General features: G+C 40.7%; 1 protein-coding gene across 3 annotated transcripts in view; it reads left to right on the top strand.

Moving 5' to 3' along the window:
• The window catches only part of SCARB1 (scavenger receptor class B member 1), a 629,187-nt gene that overhangs the window by 226,548 nt on the left and 380,280 nt on the right, over positions 1-22,359 (top strand). For all 3 annotated transcript variants that reach the window (XM_053701843.1, XM_053701842.1, XM_053701841.1), the window contains exon 2: positions 5,474-5,634. In XM_053701843.1, the coding sequence (XP_053557818.1) occupies positions 5,474-5,634 (161 nt within the window). The remainder of the gene's footprint in view (positions 1-5,473; positions 5,635-22,359) is intronic.

Here is a 22,359-nt window from a genome sequence, read left to right as displayed (position 1 = left end):
AAGATACATTGTTGCCCTCTGAGCCCAATGTCTCTCAGGATGATGCTGTTCAGGCAATGCCACAGCTTTCTCCTCAAACGTCCCAAGACTCTATGGCGTCACATACAGTGCCCTGCAGTTCCTCTCAGCCTCCAGGAGGAGTTTATTTGCCTTTAGATTTTGCTGCACATATATTTTCTTAAGTATCTACGGCATTATCTGCTTTTCCTATGCTGGGAAAGCGCAAGAGGAAAATTAGACATTCAGATAGTAAGGTTTCTGTTCCACCTACTGATTTGCAGGTTGCCCGCCCTCATAAGTTTGAGGAGCATACGCCGGTAGCCTCTGAGGGTGAAATCTCAGATTTGGACAGTATTACTTTTTCTGATACTGAAGAAGTAAACCTCAGATTTTAGCTTGAACACCTTTGTGTACTACTAAAGGAGGTATTGGCTACTTTGGACAACTCTGATACTTCTGTCGTCAACAGTAAGAAGTCTAGTAAACTTAATATATACTATGTTTCCTGTTCCAGATCGTGTGACAGATTATTTCACAGGAATGGGAGAAGCGAGGGATTCCTTTCTCCCCGTCTCCCATATATAAAAAAGATATTTCCTGTTGCTGACTCATGACGCACAGTGCCTAAAGTAGAAAGGGCTATTTCTACTCTGGCTAAGAACTATGATTCCTATAGAGAATAACTGCTCCTTTAAGGATCCCATGGACAAGAAGCTGGAAGCTTATTTGAAAAAGATGTTTGTTCATCGGGGTCTTCAATGGCAACCTGCAGTTTGTATTGTCACAGTTGTAAGTGCTGCATCTTATTGGTGCAATGCCTTGTCTGAATCAATTTTAGTAGAGACTGTTAGATGAGATCCAAGATAGGATTAAGGCTATCAAACTTGCCTATTTCTTTATTTCTGATGCTAACATGCTAATTATTAGACTGGGAGCCAAGATGTCTGGCTTCACTGTCTTAACCCGCAGGGCTTTGAGTTAACATCAGCTGACCAAGATTTTAACCACAAAGTCAAAGCTTCTGGCGCTTCCTTACAAGGGTAAAGCCTTGTTTGGACCTGGTCTAGCAGAAATAATTTCTGATATTTTGGGTGGGAAAGGGGCTTTTCTACCGCAAGACAAGAACAGACCTAAAGGACGTCAAAGTAATTTTCGTTCCTTTTCTAACTTCAAAAGTCTTCCTCTCCTTCCAAGTAGGAGCACTCCAAGTCTTCTTGGAAACCCAATCAGTCTTAGACTCAGCTGAGGGTTTCTTAGATTGCTTCCCCTTGTTCAAAGCCAGCATGAAGGGTCTGTCCCCAGTCTGGGATCGGATCAAGTGGGGGGCAGAGTTTCCCAGTTTTGTCAAGCGTGGATGTCCCTTAGGCTGTGGATATAGTATCTCAGGGTTACAAAATAGAATTCAAATCTTGCCCTCCCAGGGGCAGATTCCACCTCTCAATTATCTGCAGACCAGGTAAAAAAAGGCATTATTGAACTGCGTTCAGGACCTTTTCTCCCTGGGAGTGATTGTCCCAGTTCCTCTGGGTCTAGGATTTTACTCAAATCTGTTTGTGGCTCCCAAAAAAGAGGGAACTTTACGACCCATTTTAGATCTGAAGTGTCCCAACAAATTTCTTAGGGTACCGTCCTTCAAAATGGAAACCATTCGTTTCCATTTTGACCCTCTTCCTTTGGTCCAAGAGGGTCAGTTCATGACGACCATAGACCTGAAGGATGTGTATCTTCATGTTCCCATCCACAGGGATCATCACAAATTCATGAGATTCGCCTTCCTAGACAATCACTTTCAGTTTGTGGCTCTTCCATTTTTTGCCTTGCCACAGCTCCCAGAATTTTCTCAAAGGTTCTGGGGGCTCTCTTGGCAGTGGTCAAGTGTCGGGGTATTGCAGCGGCCCTAACTGGCCGATATATTGGTTCAGGTGCCATTTTTTCAACAAGCAACTGTCATACAGAGATCTTGTTGTCTTTGTTTTTTTTTTTCTTGTGGCTGGAACAAGGGAACTCTTCTCCAGATTCACTTTCCATCCATAGAAACAAGTGTGGTTTTCTTAGGGACCATCATAGATTTCCTATCTATGAAAATGTTTTCTGATGGAGGTCACAAAATCCAATATTCTTGCCTCTCTATAGTCTACTGTTCGGCCTTCAGTGGCTCAATGTATGGAGGTAATTGGTCTGATGGTTGCTTTCATGGACATCATTCCCTTTCCTCGATTCCATTTGAGAGCTCTGCAATTATGCATGCACAGACAATGGAACGGAGACAGCCTGGACTCGTTAAAGGTGCAGGGACTATAGACTTGGGAGGAGTCTGCTCTCCCTATAAACATCTTGGAGTTGAGAGCGATTTACAATGCTCTGATGACTTGGCCTCAATTGTCCTTAGTCCAGTTTATCAGGTTTCAATCAGACATCACCTCAGTGGCTTACATCAACCACCAGGGAGGAACTCTGAGTTCCTTGGCCATGAAGGAGGTGACTGTCTTCTATCTGCCATCCACATTCCAGGAGTGGACAACTGGGAGGCAGATTTCCTGAGCAGACAGACTTTTTATCCCGGGGAGTGGACTCTCCATTTGGTGATTTTTCTCCAGGTTAACCCTCAAATGGGGGGGGGTGTTGGAGTTGGATCTAATGACATCTCGGCGAAACTCCAAGCTTCCAAGGTACGGTTTAAAGTCAAGAGATCCTCGGGCCACTCTGATAGATGGTTGCCGGTTCCTTGGGATTTCGGTCTAGCATACCTGTTTCCTCCGTTTGCGCCCCTTCCACTAGTTATTGCTCATATCAAACAGGAGCGAGCATCGGTAATTCTAATAGCTCCTACATGGCCTTACAGAATTTGGTATGCAGACTTAGTGACAATGTGTTTTTTTTTTTTTTTTTTTTTTTTTTTTTTTTTTCCCACCTTGGAGGTTGCCTGCGAGGAAGGACCTTCTAACTCAGGGTCCATTCCTTCATCCAAATATCTTTTTTCTCTGAAGCTGACTGCTTGGAGATTGAACGCTTAGTTCTGTCTAATCATGGATTTTCTGAGTCAGTCATTGAGACTATGATCCAGGCTCGAAAGTCTGTTACTTGAAAAATTTACCATAAGTTATGGCGTAAATACCTTTTTTATTGGTGTGAATCTAAGGGCTACTCTTGGAGTAGGGTCAGGAATCCTAGAATTTTTTTTTTTTCTCTCCAGGAAGGTCTGGAGAAAGGGTTGTCAATCAGTTCTCTGAAAGGTCAGATATCTGCATTATCTACTCTTTTACATAAGTGTCTGGCAGATGTGCCAGATGTTTAATCTCTTTCTGGTCAGAATCAGGCATGTGTTTAAACCTGTTGCTCCCCCTTGGAGCCTTAACCTTGTTCTTAGTTTTGCAGCAGGCTCCGTTTGAGCCAATGCATTCCATAGATATTAAGTTATTATCTTGGAAGGTTTTGTTTCATATTGCTATTTCTTCTGCTATGATTGGTTTCGGAACTCTCTGCTTTGCAGTGTGATTCTCCATACCTTATCTTTCATCCAGATTAGGGCTGGGTGATATGGGCAAAAAAAAAATGCTTTTTTTTTTTAAAAACAACCCCCCCCCCCTGCAATTGCGATTTAATCGCGATTTTGTTATAGATTTTCTTATAGATGACTAACACCTTCATTTTGCATTATAAAGTTTATTTAACACTACATAATCTTAATGTACATGTTACTCAATGTCCAATACACTCTTGGAGCATGTTTTCTTGGACAGTCATTCTAACTGTGGACAGTGGTATGATTAACAAATGAAGCAGACTTCTTTTTTAAACATTTTAATTTGACTGAAAATGAGCCCTGCTCCTGTCCAGGAATCCATTACAGGCATATAGCAGTAGGGGTGGGGGGCTGCTCCTTTCAGAAATGCTGTGCCTTGCTGATATAAAATACATTGTAGATGCAGTTAAGTTAACCAAGCAACTAATGGCAGAGGGGACTGCAGTTTTAGCCTTTTTGGGAGCCGTGGGGTTAACTGCATCTGCTATGTATGTAAGCCATTTCTCAGAGAGCCGGAGATTGTGTGGAAGGTTCCATAATGTTTACATACCCTAAGTTTCAGACTGCAGACGTCCCTAGGGGGAAATATAAGTAAGCAGCTTTCTCTGCTCTTCATTCGTGCATGGGCTCTGCTTTTAGATTTCTAGATTGATCGGCTGCTTCTCAGAACAGAAAGTGAAAGTAAGAGACATTTTACAAATGTGTGCTAAAAGTAACCACTAGATGGAGCTGGTTTGCAAGAAATCACAAATAAATGAATGCATTACAGTCACTTCTAAAGGAATTTTTTATGTAGGAAAAAATCGCGACTCCTCGTGGTTTCAAAATCACGGCAATTAATCGCGGTTTTAAATGGCATATGCTATTAATCGTGCAGCCCTAATCCAGATAAGGCGGTTCTTTGTACTAAATTGGGTTTTCTTCCTAAGGTGGTTTCAGATAAAAAATATTAGTCAGGAAATTGTTGTTCCTCTCTCTGTCCTATTCCTTCTCATAAGGAACGTCTATTGCACAACTTGGATGTTGTGCATGCTCTAAAATTCTACCTACAGGTGACTTTCGCTAATCTTCTGCCCTGTTTGTTTCTTTCTCGGGAAAGTGTAAGGGTCAAAAGGCTACTGCTACTTCTTTTTCTCTGGTTGAGAAGTAGACTTTGTTTTGCTTACGAGACTGCTGGACAGCAGCCTCCTGAGAGAATTGCAGCTCATTCCTCTAGGGATGTCTCCTCTTCTTGGGATTTCAAAAATTAAGCTTCTATGGAAGAGATTTGCAAGGCGGCAACTTGGTCCTCTCTGCATACTTTTGCCTCGGCTTAGGCCTCTTTTGGGAGAAAGGTTCTTCAAGTGGTGGTGCCTTCTGTTTAGGTCTGCCTGTCTGTTCTCCCTCCCTATACATTCAGTGTCCTCTAGCTTGGGTATTGGTTCCCACTAGTAATTGGAATGACGTTGTTGACTCTCCATGTCTTAGGAAAGAAAAGAAAATGTATGCTTACCTGATAAATTTCTTAGACAGTAAATTTTTACTAAACCTCAGGCACCTCTACACCATTGTTTTTCCTTTTTCCATTCCCCTTCGGTCGAATGACTGGGAATTATGGGTAGGGGTGTGACACTAACAGCTTTTCTGTGGTGCTCTTTGTCTCCTCCTGCTGGCCAGGAGTGATATTCCCACTAGTAATTGGAATGACGTCTTGGTCTCTCCATATCCAGAAAGAAAGAAATTTATCAGGTAAGCATAATTTTTTTTTTTAAATTTAAAACTTTCATTTACCATAATGATTTTATGCAGCTCAGTAAGTAAAGTAATAAGTGTATTTATTATCCCTGCATCCTCTCATCATAGGTTAGCATTTGTAATTCTGTGACAGGTCAGAGTGGAGGATAATGACTGCTTTGAACAGTCACACAAATCTTAGAGGATTTGTTTAAAACTTGTTATTTTTGTTTGCAGAATGTCCGAATTGATCCTTCCAGTGGCTTTGCTTTTGAAATGTGGCGAGATCTGCCTGTCCCTTTTTTCATGTCCATCTATATTTTCGAAGTTGTAAATCACAAAGAAGTCCTTTTAGGAGAAAAGCCAAGGTTACAGCAACGCGGGCCCTATGTTTACAGGTGAGCTTTTAAGACAGGATAGACAGTGACTGACAGTGATGAACCCACTGTTCTATAGGTTTCTATGATCTTAATAATTGCCTGTTTAAGTGAGGTGTTTCTTTAATATCCTGAGTCTGTGCATATGTATGTGATGTGTAAGCATTGTACTTTATCATCTATTTTCACCAGATTGTTAGGGTTGTCATCCTAAAAAAAAAAACTTGACCTTAAATGGAAAAGTTATTTTCTCTTTACCTATATCGGCATAATTACAGTTTATTTTTGTAATATCTAAATCACCTTTTCTTTTGCATGATGTACCGAGTCCACGGATTCATCCTAACTTGTGGGATATTGTCCTTCCTGACAGGAAGTAGCAAAGAGAGCACCACAGCAGAGCTGTCTATATAGCTCCCCCCTTAACTCCACCCCCAGTCATTCTCTTTGCTGGCTCTAAGCAGGAAGAGTAAAGAGAAGAGGTGTTAAACTGTTAGTTTTATTTTATCTTCAATCAATAATAAAATTTTTATTTTTAAATGGTACCGGTGTTATACTATTTACTCTCAGGCAGGACATAGATGAAGATTTCTGCCTGGAGGATTATGATCTTAGCATTTGTAACTAAGGTCCACTGCTGTTCCCACAGAAGCTGAGGAGTACAGGAAAACTTCAGTGTGAGGAACGGTTTCTTGCTATACTGCAATGAGGTATGTTCAGTCATATTTTCTGCAGAGACTGTGTTAACTCAGAAAGGCTGACAGTGTCCCCATTAGGGGAAGGGTAAGCAGTAATCCTAGTGTTATCAGAGGTTTTTACTAGCTTGCATAAAGGGTTAATTTTTTGTGGGCACTCAGTTTATGTGAATTTGGGACAAACGTTTTTGTGCCTGGGAGTAACATTTTATGGGACATTTGCTTGAGGGTTCTTTGGGGTTGTTTATAACCCACATGGCTTTCAGGCAGGGTTTGTTTTGTGTATGCCCAAGCAACATCGAGTGAGGTGGGCGGGGCCTACATTTACAAGCAGCAAGCAACTTCTCCTGAGGTCCTGATAGTCTTCTGAGGGACTAATTGAAGCTTTAAACCCCATATTATCGCTTCCTAAGGGCAGGAAGGGCTACAGCAGAGCTGTGGCAAGGTGCTTTAGGGGTTTTTATCTGGTTTTAGACACTTATCAATCCGTTTTTTTCATTTGGGGGTCTATTGCTTTTTTACTTGTGGTGCAATCCTTCTAAAGCTTAGTGGGTACACTGTTAAAATTTCAGAAAAATTTAAGCAATTTTAACCCGTTTTGCAGTTTGTGTATGCCTTTTTTTCTCTTAAAGGCACATTACCGTTTGTGCAAATTGTGTTTTTTTTCCTTAGACATGTTTAACAGACTAGTAATAAAGCAAGCAAGGAAAACACTTTATTTGACACTGAGGAAACTCATTGTAAAATTTGTTTAGAAGCCATTGTGGAACCCCCTCTTAGAATGTGTCCCACTTGTACTGATATGTCTATAAATTGCAAACAGCATATTTTGACTTATAAACGTTTGGCATTAGATGATTCTCAGACAGAAGGAAATCAGTTTTTGCCATCTAGATTTCCCCAAGTGTCACAACCGATAACGTGCGTCTAATTCTTTCACCTTGCAAGATATGGCTTCAGTTATGAATACTACCCTCACACAGGTTTTATCTAAGCTGCCTGGGTTGCAAGGGAAGCGCAGTAGCTCTGGGTTAAGAACAAATGCTGAGCCTTCTGAATCTTTAGTAGCCATATCCGATATTCCCTCACAATGTTCTGAGGTAGGGCTGAAGGATTGCTGTCTGAGGGAGAGATTTCTGATTCAGGAAAGATGTTCTCTCAGACAGATTCAGATATGACGGCATTTTTAAATTAAAGCTAGAGCACCTCCGCTTATTGCTCAGGGAGGTTTTAGCTACTCTGGATGATTGTGACCCTATTGTAGTTCCAGAGAAATTGTGTAAAATGGACAAATATTTAGAGGTTCCTGTTTACACTGATGTGTTTCCGGTCCCTAAGAGGATTTCGGACATTGTTACTAAGGAGTGGGATAAACCAGGTATTCCGTTCTCTCCCCCTCCTGTTTTTAAGAAATTGTTTCCCATTTCTGACACCATAAAGGACTCATGGCAGACGGTCCCTAAGGTGGAGGGAGCTATTTCTACCCTGGCTAAGCGTACAACCTTACCTATTGAAGACAGTTGTGCTTTCATTGATCCTACAAATTTTTGTTCATCAAGGTTTTCTTCTTCAACCTATAGCATGCATTGTTCCTGTAACCACTGCAGCTGCCTTTTGGTTTGAGGCTCTAGAAGTGGCTCTTCAGATGGAAACCCCACTAGATGATATTTTGGACAGAATTAAGGCCTGTTAAGTTGACTAATTCTTTTATTACAGACGCCGCTTTTCATCTTGCTAAATTAGCGGCTAAGAATTCAGGTTTTGCGTAGAGCGTTATGGCTTAAGTCCTGGTCAGCTGATGTGTCATCTAAATCTAAGCTTTTGTCCATCCCTTTCAAAGGTAAGACCCTATTCGGCCTGCATTGAAAGAGATCATTTCAGACATTACTGGAAGGAAGGGTCATACCCTCCCTCAGGTTGTCAAATAAGACAAGGACCAAACAAAATCATTTTCGTCCCTTTCGAAACTTCAAGAGTGGTCCCTCTACCTCTTCCCCTGCTGCAAAGCAAGAGGGGAACTTAACTCAATCCAAGCCAACCTGGAGACCTAATCAGGCTTGGAACAAGGGTAAACAGGCCAAAAAGCCTGCTGCTGCCACTAAGTCAGCATGAAGGGGTAGCCTCCTATCCGGGACCGGATCTAGTAGGGGGTAGACTCTCTCTCTCTTTGCTCAGGCCTGGGCAAGAGACGTTCAGGATTCCTGGGCAGTAGAAATTGTAACCCAGGGATACCTTCTAGATTTCAAGGATTCCCCTCCAAGGGGGAGGTTCCATCTTTCTCAATTGTCTGTAAACCCGACAAAAAGAGAGGCGTTCTTACGCTGTGTAGAAGACCTTTTTACCATGGGAGTGATCTGCCCAGTTCCAAAAGCAGAACAGGGGCAGGGGTTCTACTCCAATCTGTTTATAGTTCCCAAAAAGGAGGGAACCTTCAGACCAATTCTGGATCTCAAGATCCTAAACCAATTCCTAAGAGTTCCATCTTTCAAGATGGAGACCATTCGGACTATCTTACCATTGATCCAGGAGGGTCAATATATGACCACCGTGGACTTAAAGGATGCGTATCTACACATTCCTATCCACAAAGATCACCAGTTCCTCAACTTCGCCTTTCTGGACAAGCATTTATCAGTTTGTGGCTCTTCCTTTCGGGTTGGCCACGGCGCCACAAATCTTCACGAAGGTGCTAGGGTCCCTTCTGACGGTTCTAAGGCCACGGGGCATAGCAGTGGCGCCTTATCTAGACAACATTCTAATTCAAGCGTCATCCTTCCAACTAGCCAAGTCTCACACAGACTTAGTGTTGGCCTTTCTAAGATCTCACTGGTGGAAAGTGAACGTAAAAGAGTTCTTTCCCCCCTCACAAGAGTTTCATTTCTAGGGACTCTGATAGACTTGGTGGACATGAAAATATTTCTGACGGAGGTCAGGAAATCAAAGATTTTGTCCACCTGCCGAGCTCTTCATTCCATTCCTCGGCCGTCAGTGGCTCAGTGTATGGAGGTAATCGGACTAATGGTAGCGGCAATGGACATAGTTCCGTTTGCTCGCTTGCATCTCAGACCACTGCAACTATGCCTGCTCAATCAGTGGAATGGGTATTATGTGGATTTATCTCCTCAGATAAATCTGGATCAAGAGACCAGAGACTCTCTTCTTTGGTGGTTGTCACAGGATCATCTGTCCCAGGGAATGTGTTTCCGTAGGCCAGAATGGGTTATATTGACGATGGACGCCAGTCTTCTGGGCTGGGGTGCAGTCTGGAATTCCCTGAAAGCTCAGGGTTTTTGGACTCGGGAGCAGGCTCTCCTACCGATAAATATTCTGGAATTAAGAGCGATATTCAATGCTCTCCAGGCATGGCCTCAGCTGGCTTCGGCCAGATTCATCAGGTTTCAGTCGGACAACATCACAACTGTGGCTTATATCGATCATCAGGGCGGAACAAAGAGTTCCTTAGCGATGATAGAGGTCTGAAGGATAATCCAATGGGCAGAGGCCCACTCTTGCCATCTGTCAGTGATCTATATACCAGGTGTAGAGAACTGGGAGGCAGATTTTCTAAGTCGTCAGACTTTTCATCCGGGGGAGTGGGAACTCCAGCCGGAGGTGTTTGCTCAGCTGGTTCGGCTATGGGCACACCAGAGTTGGATCTGATGGCGTCTCGTCATAATGCCAAACTTTCTCGTTACGGCTCCAGGTCAAGGGATCCTCAGGCTGTACTGATAGATGCTCTAGCAGTACCCTGGTCGTTCAACCTGGCTTATGTGTTTCCACCTTTCTCCTTCCACGTCTGATTGCCAGAATCAAACAGGAGAGAGCATCGGTGATTTTGATAGCGCCTGTGTGGCCACGCAGGACTTGATATGCAGACCTGGTGGACATGTCATCCCTTTCACCATGGTCTCTGCCATTGAGACAGGACCTTCTGATTCAAGGTCCATTCAAGCATCCAAATCTTATTTCTCTGCAACTGACTGCTTGGAGATTGAATGCTTGATTCTATCAAAGCGGGGTTTCTCTGAGTCAGTCATAAATACCTTGATTCAGGCTCGAAAGCCTGTTACCAGGAAAATTTATCATAAGATATGGCGTAAATATCTTTTTTTGGTGCGAATCCAAAGGCTTCTCCTGGAGTAAAATCAGGATTCCTAGGATTTTGTCTTTTCTCCAAGAGGGATTGGAGAAAGGATTATCAGCTAGTTCCCTAAATCTGCTCTGTCTATTTTGTTGCACAAGCGTCTGGCAGATGTTCCAGACATTCTGGCTTTTTGTCAGGCTTTAGTTGGAATTAAGCCTGTGTTTAAACCTATTGCTCCGCCATGGAGTCTAAATTTAGTTTTTATCTTGGAAAGTTTTGTTCCTAGTTGCTATCTCTTCAGCTCAGAGTTTCTGAACTATCTGCATTACAATGTGACTCTCCTTATCTGGTGTTCCATTCTGATAAGGTGGTTTTGCGTACCAAGCCTGGGTTCCTACCTAAGGTTGTTACTAACAGGAATATCAATCAAGAAGTTGTTGTTCCTTCTCTGTGTCCTAATCCTTCTTGTAAGAAGAAACGTCTGTTGCACAACTTGGACGTGGTTCGTGCTTTGAAATTTTATTTGCAGGCAACCAAAGATTTTCGTCAAACATCTTCTTTGTTTGTTGTCTATTCTGGAAAGCCTAGGGGTCAAAAGGCTACTGCGACTTCTCTTTCCTTTTGGCTGAAAAGCATCATCCGTTTGGCTTATGAGACTGCTGGACAGCAGCCTCCTGAAAGGATTACAGCTCATTCTACTAGAGCGGTAGCTTCCACATGGGCTTTTAAAAATGATGCTTCTGTTGAACAGATTTGTAAGGCTTGGTCGTCGCTTCATACCTTTTCAAAATTTTACAAATTTGAAACTTTTGCTTCTTCGGAGGCTATTTTTGGGAGAAAGGTTTTGCAAGCAGTGGTGCCTTCCGTTTAGGTTCCTGTCTTGTCCCTCCCTTCATCCGTGTCCTAAAGCTTTGGTATTGGTATCCCACAAGTAACGGATGAATCTGTGGACTCAGTACATCTTGCAAAAGAAAACAAAATTTATGCTTACCTGATAAATTTCTTTGTTTTGCGATGTACCGAGTCCACGGCCCGCCCTGTCTAAGACAGTATTTTTTTTAATGTAAACTTCAGTCACCTCTGCACCTTATAGTTTCTCCTTTTCTTCCTTGGCCTTCGGTCGAGTGACTTGGGGGTGGAGTTAAGGGGGGAGCTATATAGACAGCTCTGCTGTGGTGCTCTTTGCTACTTCCTGTCAGGAAGGACAATATCCCACAAGTTAGGATAAATCTGTGGACTCGGTGCATCGCAAAAGAAAGAAATTTATCAGGTAAGCATAAATTTTGTTTTTTCAAGTCAGCTGTTTTGGAAGGAACTCTGTATTGATTAAATTCATTGTTACATGTCTAGAACACACAATTGTTAATTTAGGGAGTATGTTGATATGGAACTTATTTACATTTTGATGTGGTGTTTTTTTGTTTGTTTTTAGGCTCAAATCGGGAGTAATGTGTATATATCTTGAATCTCTATATTGCATTTTGCTAGATACATATTTAAATATTGTTAAATTGTGTCAATGTTCCTTTTTACTTTGGATCCGATATGTATATATCTCAATAATGAGGATTTCCTCTTAATATGGGAAGAGTCCACAGCTGCATTCCTTACTTGTGGGAAATACTGAACCTGGCCACCAGAAGGAGGCAAAGACACCCCAGCCAAAGGCTTAAATACCTCCCCCACTTCCTCATAACCCCAGTAATTTTTTGCCTTTCGTCACAGGAGGTTGGCAGAGAAGTGTTAAAAGATTTTGGAGTAGTCTCTTATGGAGGGTAGTACTCTTTGAGATGGGATGGGAGTTTTTTTCTTTTCTAAGATATGGTGAGTCCACGGAATCATCAATTACTAGTGGAAATATCACCCCGGGCCAGCAGGAGGAGGCAAAGAGTACCACAGCACAAGCTGCTATATATGTCACTTCCCTTACCCATAATCCACAGTCATTCTCTTTGCCTCTAGTGCAAGGAGGAGGTGAAGTAATTAGGTGTCCTGATTAAGATTCTAATATCAAGATTTTTATTTTTATTTTGAAGCCTGGGCAAGATTGCTCTGGCCTTCCATCACAGTTTGGGTATAGCTGTACTCCACGTTAGTCTCTTCAGCAGGGCTGTGGTGGCTTTAAAGCAGTTAGGAACTTGTAAAGTGGGATTTGCTGAGTTTTCCTAACAGGTTGCTGCCCTGGTATAGAAAGCTTGAGTTTTACTCTGTCTTTCTTTTTTCCACATGTCTCTGTGAGGAGATCCATCCTCTCATACTTTGTGAGGTCGTCTGACTGCTGGGCGACTGGAATGCAGGTAAGTGCCTTTTTTATCTTCTGGGGCTAGGAGGCTGGCACTGAAAGGGTTGAGGATCCTCTGCAGTTAAGGGACAATATATCCTTAGTTAGGATGTTAAGGCAGTGGCAGACACTATATTGCTGTGACTTGGAGACTTAGGAGTTAATCCCCTTTACAACATGGAAGGGTTAACGCTCTAATTGAGGGCTCATAGTTCTATTTACCTTTTATTTTTTGTGGGTAGCTTTGTGCCTTAGCAGAAATTGAAATACACTGTTCATGCTTTGTTTCTCAGTCTGTGGAACGAGACTGTTTTGTGTGTGTTAGCTATGGCGGGACTTGTTAGGAGAGCAAAAGATTTGTTAGTGGCGTTCTTCCTACGGGGCTGAGTGTTCCTCTAGAGAAGCGCAGCGTTTTATGTTTAACTTTATTTTTCAACTTTTCATGTTTTTGTGTGAGTTGGGGCTTCATAGCGCAGACAGTGTTTTGCCAATTACATGAAAGAAAAGCCTTCTTCATGCTGCCGCATGAGCTAGTGACGTATGGGATATACATTCCTACCAGGAGGGGCAAAGTTTCCCAAACCTCAAAATGCCTATAAATGCACCCCTCACCACACCCACAATTCAGTTTTACAAACTTTGCCTCCTATGGAGGTGGTGAAGTAAGTTTGTGCTAAGATTTCTACATTGATATGCGCTTCTCAGCATTGTTGAAGCCTGATTCCTCTCAGAGTACAGCGAATGTCAGAGGGACATGAAGGTAGTATCACTTATTGAATAAGATGATTTCCCTAACGGGGGTCTATTTCATAGGTTCTCTGTTATCGGTCGTAGAGATTCATCTCCTACCTCCCTTTTCAGATCGACTATATACTCTCAATTTACCATTACCTCTACTGATAACTGTTTCAGTACTGGTTTGGCTATCTGCTATATGTGGATGGGTGTCTTTTGGGAAGTATGTTTTTTTTATTTCTTAAGACACCTCAGCTATGGTTTGGCACTTTATGCATTTATATAAAGTTCTTAATATAAGTATTGTAATTATATTTGCCATGAGTTAGGTTCATGTATTACATTATGCAGACTGTCATAATTGGGAAATATAAACATCTTTTAAAGAAATCTTTTTCTTACCTGGGGTTTAGTCTTTTTTCAATTGACTACTTCTTGCAAATTGCGGGCGGCATTAGGCCCGCAGGTGCGTCAAATGCTAAACTTTATTGCGTCATTCTTGGCGCGAAAATATTTTTGGTGCGGAAAAATAAGTCTGACGCAAATTCATCATTTCCGGCATCATACTTGACGCAGAGACCTTTCACACGGTTGCGTCATTAGTGACGCGAGTGTCATTTCCGGTTATTTTTGGCGCCAAAAAAGTTTACTTTATGTTGCGCGTCATTCTTGGCGCCAAACTTTATCATTATTTCAATACCCCCTTGACGTTTGCCTCTTGCTTTTTTCTCTATCAGAGGCCTATGCTATTTGCATTTTTTCCCTTTCCTGAAACTGTCATATAAGGAAATAGATAATTTTGCTTTATATGTTGTTTTTTCTCTTACATTTTGCAAGATGTCTCAATCTGATCCTGCCTCAGAAGTTTCTGCAGGAACATTGCCGCCTGACATCGGTTCTACCAAAGCTAAGTTGTAAAATTGTTGAAATTATTTCGCCGAATGTCATTTGTAATAATGGTCATGATAAACTTTTACATGCAGATAGTGTATCCATCAGTAATAGTACATTGCCAGTTGCAGTTCCTTCAACTTCTAATGTGCATGATATACCTGTAAATTTTAAAGAATTTGTTTCTCATTCTATTATGAAGGCTTTGTCTGCATTTCCACCTTCTTATAAACGTAAAAAGTCTTTTAAAACTTCTCATTTAGTTGATGAAATTTCAAATGACCAACAATATAATAATTTATCTTCTGATGAGGATCTATCTGATACAGAAGATCCTTCCTCAGACATTGACACTGACAAATCTACTTATTTATTTAAAATAGAGTATATGCGTTCTTTATTAAAAGAAGTGTTAATTACTTTGGATATTGAGGTAACCAGTCCTATTGACGTTCAGTCTAATAAACGTTTAAATACTGTTTTTAAACCTCATGTGGTTTCCCCAGGGGTTTTTCCTATTCCTGAGGCTATTTCTGATATGATTTCTAAGGAATGGAATAAGCCAGGTGCTAATTTTTTTCTTTCTTCAAGGTTTAAAAAATTGTATCCTTTACCAGAAAAATCTATAGAGTTTTGGGAAAAAATCCCCAAAGTTGATGGGGCTATTTCTACTCTTGCTAAACGTACCACTATTCCTATGGAAGATAGTATTTCCTTTAAGGATCCTTTAGATAGGAAGCTTGAATCCGATCTAAGGAAGGCCTATTTATATTCAGGTCATCTTCTTAGACCTGCAATTTCTTTGGCTGATGTTGCAGCTGCATCAACTTTCTGGTTGGAGAATTTAGCGCAACAGGAATTGGATACTGACTTATCTAGCATCATTCGCTTACTGCAATATGCTAATCATTTTATTTGTTATGCCATTTTTGATATTATCAAAATTGATGTTAGATCCATGTCTTTAGCTATATTAGCTAGAAGAGCTTTGTGGCTTAAATCTTGGAATGTTGACATGACATCTAAATCTAGATAACTATCTCTTTCTTTCCAAGGTAATAATTTATTTGGTTCTCAGTTGGATTCTATTATTTCAACTGTCACTGGGGGAAAGGGAGTTTTTCTGCCTCAGGATAAAAAACCTAAGGGTAAATCTAAGGCTTCTAACCGTTTTCGTTCCTTTCGTCAGAATAAGAAACAAAAACTCAATCCTCCCCCCAAGGAATCTGCTTCCAATTGGAAGCCTTCCTCAAATTGGAATAAATCCAAGTCATTTAGGAAACCAGTCAGCCCCTAAGTCCGCATGAAGGTGCGACCCTCATTCCAGCTCAGCTGGTAGGGGGCAGATTAAGGTTTTTCAAGGATATTTGGATAAAATCTGTCCAAAATCAATGGATTCAGAGCATTGTCTCTCAAGGGTATCGAATAGAATTCAGAGTAAGATCTCCTGTGAGAATTTTTTTTTTTTCTCTCGCGTATCCCAGCAAATTCAGTAAAAGCTCAGGCTTTCCTCAAGTGTGTTTCAGACCTGGAGTCTTCAGGGGTAATCATGCCAGTTCCTCTTCAGGAACAAGGTTTGGGGTTTTATTCAAACCTATTCATTGTACCAAAGAAAGAAAATTTATTCAGACCAGTTCTGGATCTGAAAATTTTGAATCATTATGTAAGAGTACCAACTTTCAAGATGGTGACTATAAGGACTATTCTGCCTTTTGTTCAGCAAGGACATTATATGTCCACAATAGACTTGCATACCTTCATATTCCGATTCATCCAGAACCTTATCAGTTTCTGAGAGTCTCTTTTCTAGACAAGCATTACCAATTTGTTGCTCTTCCATTTGGCCTAGCAACAGCTCCAAGAATCTTTTCAAAGGTTCTGGGTGCCCTACTCTCTGTAATCAGAACAGGGTATTGCGGTGTTTCCTTATTTGGACGATATCTTGGTACTAGCTCAGTCTTTACGTACTGCAGAATCTCACACAAATCAACTAGTGGTGTTTCTTCGGAAACATGGTTGGAGGATCAATTTACCAAAAAGTTTCTTGATTCCTCAGACAAAGGTCACCTTTTTAGGCTTCCAGATAGATTCAGTGTCCATGACTCTCTCTCTAACAGACAAGAGATGTTTAAAATTGGTTGCAGCCTTCTGGCACCTTCAGTCTCAGTCATTCCCTTCAGTGGCTATGTGCATGGAAGTTTTAGGTCTCATGACTGCAGCATCGGACGCAATCCCCTTTGCTCGTTTTCACATGAGACCTCTACAGCTTTGTATGCTGAATCAATGGTGCAGGGATTATACAAAGATATCACAATTAATATCCTTAAATCCCAATGTACCACACTCTCTGACATGGTGGATAGATCACCATCGTTTAGTTCAAGGGGCTTCTTTTGTTCGGCCAACCTGGACTGTGATCACAACAGATGCAAGTCTTTCAGGTTGGGGAGCTGTTTGGGGATCTCTGACAGCACAAGGGGTTTGGAAATCTCAAGAGGCGAGATTACCAATAAATATTTTAGAACTCTGTGCAATTCTCAGAGCTCTTCAGTTTTGTCCTCTGTTGAAGAGAGAACCGTTCATTTGTTTTCAGACAAACAATATCACAACAGTGGCATATGTCAATCATCAGGGTGGGACTCAGTCCCCAAGCTATGAAAGAAGTATCTTGGATACTTACTTGGGCGGAATCCAGCTCCTGTCTAATCTCTGCGGTGCATATACCAGGTGTAGACAATTGGGAGGCGGATTATCTCAGCCGCCAGACTTTACATCCAGGGGAGTGGTCTCTCCATCCAGATGTGTTTTCTCAGATTGTTCAGATGTGGTGGCTTCCAGAGATAGATCTCATGGCCTCTCATCTAAACAAGAAACTTCCCAGATACCTGTCCAGGTCCAGGGATGTTCAGGCGGAAGCAGTGGATGCGCTGACACTTCCTTGGTGTTATCATCCTGCTTACATCTTCCCGCCTCTAGTTCTCCCAAGAGTGATCTCCAAAATCATCATGGAACAATCATTTGTGTAGCTGGTGGCTCCAGCATGGCCACACAGGTTTTGGTATGCGGATGTGGTTCAGATGTCCAGTTGCCCGCCTTGGCCACTTCCGTTACTGCCAGACCTACTATCTCAAGGTCCGTTTTTCCATCAGGATCTCAAATAATTAAATTTGAAGGCATGGAAATTGAACGCTTAGTACTAAGTCATAGAGGTTTTTCTGACTCAGTGATTAATACTATGTTACAAGCTCGTAAATCTGTCTCTCTAGAAAGATTTATTATAGAGTTTGGAAGACTTACATTTCATGGTGTTCTTCTCATAAATTCTCCTGGCATTCTTTTAGAATTCCTAGAATTTTACAGTTTCTTCAGGATGGTTTGGATAAGGGTTTGTCTGCAAGTTCCTTGAAAGGACAAATCTCCGCTCTTTCTGTTATATTTCACAGAAAGATTGCTATACTTCCTGATATACACTGTTTTGTACAGGCTTTAGTTCGTATTAAGCCTGTTATTAAATCAATTTCTCCTCCTTGGAGTCTTAATTTGGTTCTGAAAGCTTTACAGGCTTCTCCATTTGAACCTATGCATTCTTTGGACATTAAACTACTTTCTTGGAAAGTGTTGTTCCTTTTGGCCAACTCTTCTGCTAGAAGAGTTTCTGAGCTATCTGCTCTTTCATGTGAGTCTCCTTTTCTGATTTTATCAGGATAAGGCAGTTTTGCGGACTTCTTTTCAATTTTTACCTAAGGTTGTGAATTCTAACAACATTATTAGAGAAATTGTTGTCCCTTCCTTGTGTCCTAATCCTAAGAATTCTTTGGAAAGATCCTTACATTCTTTGGATGTGGTAAGAGCTTTGAAATATTATGTGGAAGCTACTAAAGATTTCAGGAAGACTTTGTCTATTTGTTTTATTTTCTGGTCCTAGGAAAGGTCAGAAGGCTTCTGCTATTTCCTTGGCTTCTTAGTTGAAACTTTTGATTCATCAAGCTTATTTGGAGTCGGGTCAGGCCCCGCCTCAGAGAATTGCAGCTCATTCTATTAGATCAGTCTCCACTTCATGGGCTTTTAAGAATGAAGCTTCAGTCGATCAGATTTGCAAAGCAGCCACTTGGTCCTCTTTGCATACATTTACTAAATTCTATCGTTTTGATGTATTTGCTTCTTCAGAAGCTGTTTTTGGTAGAAAAGTTCTTCAGGCAGCTGTTTCAGTTTAATTCTTCTGCTTTTGATTTAAGTTTTTTTCTTTCGATTATGAAAATTAAACTTATTTTTTGGGTTGTGGATTAATTTTTTTTTCAGCGGAAAATGGCTGTTTTTATTTTATTCCCTCCCTTTCTAGTGACTCTTGAGTGGAGATCCACATCTTGGGTATTGCTATCCCATACGTCACTAGCTCATGGACTCTTGCTAATTACATGAAAGAAAACATAATTTATGTAAGAACTTACCTGATAAATTCATTTCTTTCATATTAGCAAGAGTCCATGAGGCCCACCCTTTTTATGGTGGTTATGATTTTTTGTATAAAGCACAATTATTTCCACATTTCCTTTGATGCTTTCTACTCCTTTCTTTATCACCCCACTTCTTGGCTATTCGTTAAACTGAATTGTGGGTGTGGTGTGGGTGTATTTATAGGCATTTTGAGGTTTGGGAAACTTTGCCCCTCCTGGTAGGATTGTATATCCCATACGTCACTAGCTCATGGACTCTTGCCAATATGAAAAATTAATTTATCAGGTAAGTTCTTACATAAATTGTTTTTTTGACTCGTTGGTTTTGTGTCTGTTAGGCACATTTTTTTTCTCTGTGCTGGCTTTGGTTCCCACCCCCTTCTTTTTCCTGCGGCGAATAAGCGCCATTTTAGCTCTACATGGGCCGATCATATGAACACGCCCCTTTTTATGACTTGGAGTTTTTCTCTTATTAGTATGCCTCTGAATTTTTAGAGACATTGTCTTGAAGCTTCCTTGCCTCTGATAATTGCTCACGATAGTTGATATTGTTTGCCTTTTTGAATAAACGTTTTTTCTGGGACACGTTCTTTGTATCGTTCTGTGTATTACTATAAGGATTTATATATAATGTTATTGTACGTTTTTCTGAATGAAACGTTCATTGAATTCCTTCTGTGTACTGTACATTTTTCCCTAGTAGGATATATGTTTATTGCCACTGTAGTTTAGTGGTTATAATTCTATTTTGGCATTTTGACTAATCCAGCCTAAGATCCAATGTATTGTTCATGGAAACAACGGCTTGTTTCTATTGGGACATGTTTTGTTCTCCTCTGAGATTCAGAATAGTATCAGAGGAGTCAAAGTAACTAATTTTAAGACTTAGAAATAAAATTTGATTGAGCCTCATGTCTCCCAGGGTTAGGCTGTTTAGGCAATGCCACAGCTTTCTCCTTAAATGTCCCAAGCCTTCATGGCGTCACATGCAGTGCCCTGCGGTTCCTCTCAATCTCCTGGAGTGTATTTGCCTGCAGATTTTGCAGCTCAGGTATTCTTGCAATATCCTAAACTTTATCTGCCTTTCTTTTTCTTCAGGGAAAGTGCAAGAGGATATTTATATTTTCAGATAGTAAGGTTTCTGCTTCATTTATGCTATATAATATTGCTTCCCTCTTTGGTCTGATGCAGTGCAGTAGCTAGTAGCTTATGAGTGTTATATATCATTCGTACAGTATAATTCCTTCAAGCTTAAATCTGAAGGATACTCTTCAGCATAAGATGAACACCTTCGTGTATGGTAAGGAGGTTTTGGCTAATTTGGGGCGACTCTTATACGTATGTCGTTCTTAACCCTAAGAATCTAGTAAATTTTCTAGATACTAGGATTCTTATGTGGAAGCTGTTCCTGTTCCAGGCCGTGTTAGATTTTTCACAGGAATGGGAGAGGTCAGAGTTTGTCTCCATTCAATATCTTTATAAAGACAGAAAAAGGGAGAAGTGACAGAAAACATTAGGGTGCACGGTGCCTTAAGTAGTAGGGCATTTTTACTCTGGCTTTGAGAAATATTATTCCTAGAGGGGATATCTGTTCTTTTCTGGATAAATATACTAAGATGGGGCTTACATGGAAGTTTGGTATGATACTGTGTCAAGTGTGGCATCTTATGGGCTCTATGCCTTTTACGATTCCATTTTGGTAGAGTCTCCTTTGGAGCAGATCCAGTACTGAATTAAGGCTCTTAAGCTAGCCAATTTCTTATTTCTTTCATGTAATTAGCAAGAGTCCATGAGCTAGTGACGTATGGGATATACATTCCTACCAGGAGGCGCAAAGTTTCCCAAACCTCAAAATGCCTATAAATACACCCCCCACCACACCCACAATTCAGTTTTACAAACTTTGCCTCCTATGGAGGTGGTGAAGTAAGTTTGTGCTAGATTTCTACGTTGATATGCGCTTTGCAGCATGCTGAAGCCCGGTTTTCCTCTCAGAGTGCAGTGAATGACAGAGGGATGTGAAGGGAGTATTGCCTATTGAATGCAATGGTCATCCTAACGGGGATCTATTTCATAGGTTCTCTGTTTTTGGTCGTAGAGATTCATCTCCTACCTCAGATCGACAATATACTCTTATATACCATTACCTCTGCTGATTCTCGTTTCAGTACTGGTTTGGCTATCTGCTATATGTAGATGAGTGTCTTTTGGTAAGTATGTCTTATTTTAATTATGACACTCTCAGCTATGGTTTGGCACTTTATATGTAAAGTTCTAAATATATGTTTTATACTTATATTTGCCATGATTCAGGTCAATCAGTATATTTCCTTCTTACAGACTGTCAGTTTCATTTTGGGAAATGCATATGAATAAAGATTTCTTACCTGAAATTTTTTTTTCAAATTGACTTTTCTTCTAAATTGCTGGCTGTTAGGCTCGCGGGAGCAAAAAATCCGTTAATTTATTGCGTCATTTTTGGCGCGAGACTTTTTTGGCGCGAGAATTAAGTTTGTTGACGTTATGTCGTCATTTCTGGCGTCTTAGTTGGCGCCGAGAGTTTTCACGTAGTTGCATCATCTATGACGCTCGTGTTTGATGCAGACTTTTTTGGCGCCAAAAAATGTGTCAATTGGGCGTCATACTTGGCGCCAGTTTTTTTTACATTATTTAAGTCTTGTTTCTTTTTTGCTTCTGGTTTCCAGAGGCTTATTCTGTTTGCATTTTTTTCCCATTCCTGAAACTGTCATTTAAGGAATTTGATAATTTTGCTTTATATGTTGTTTTTTTCTATTACATATTGCAAGATGTCTCAATCTGACCCTGTATCAGAATCTACTTCTGGAATGCTGCTGCCTGATGTCGGTTCTACCAAAGCTAAGTGCATTTGTTGTAAATTTGTGGGTAACTGTTCCTCCGGCTGTAGTTTGTGTTAGTTGTCATGATAAACTATCAAAAGCAGACAATATTTCCATTAGTAGTAGTCCATTACCTGTTCCTTCAACTTCTAATGTTCAGGATATTCCTGTTAATGTGAGAGAATTTGTTTCTAATTATATTCAGAAGGCCCTGTCTGTTATACCACCTTTAATAAACGTAAAAGGTCTTTTAAAACTTCTCATAAATTAGATGAATTTTTACATGACCGCCAGCATTCTGATTTATCTATCTCTGATGAGGATCTATCTGGTTCAGAAGATTCTGCCTCAGATATTGACACTGACAAATCTTCATATTTATTTAAGATGGAGTTTATTCGTTCTTTATTAAGAGGTGTTGATTGCATTAGATATGGAGGAGTCTAGTCCTCTTGATATTAAAACCAGTAAACATTTAAATTCGGTTTTTAAACCTCATGTAGTTATTCCAGAGGTTTTTCCAGTTCCTGATTCTATTTCAGATGTAATTTCTAGGGAATGGAATAGTTTGGGTACTTCATTTACTCCTTTAAGGTTTAAGAGACTGTACCCTTTGCCGTCTGATAGATTGGAGTTTTGGGAAAAGATCCCCAAAGTTGATGGGGCTATCTCTACTCTTGCTAAACGTACTACTATTCCTACGGCAGATAGTACTTCTTTTAAAGATCCTTTAGATAGGAAGCTTGAA

This window comes from Bombina bombina, chromosome 2 (assembly GCF_027579735.1).
Source record: "Bombina bombina isolate aBomBom1 chromosome 2, aBomBom1.pri, whole genome shotgun sequence".
In the NCBI taxonomy this organism is placed as follows: domain Eukaryota; kingdom Metazoa; phylum Chordata; class Amphibia; order Anura; family Bombinatoridae; genus Bombina; species Bombina bombina.
Note: the sequence above shows the minus strand (reverse complement) of the source record. Positions and strands in the feature narration are given on the sequence as shown.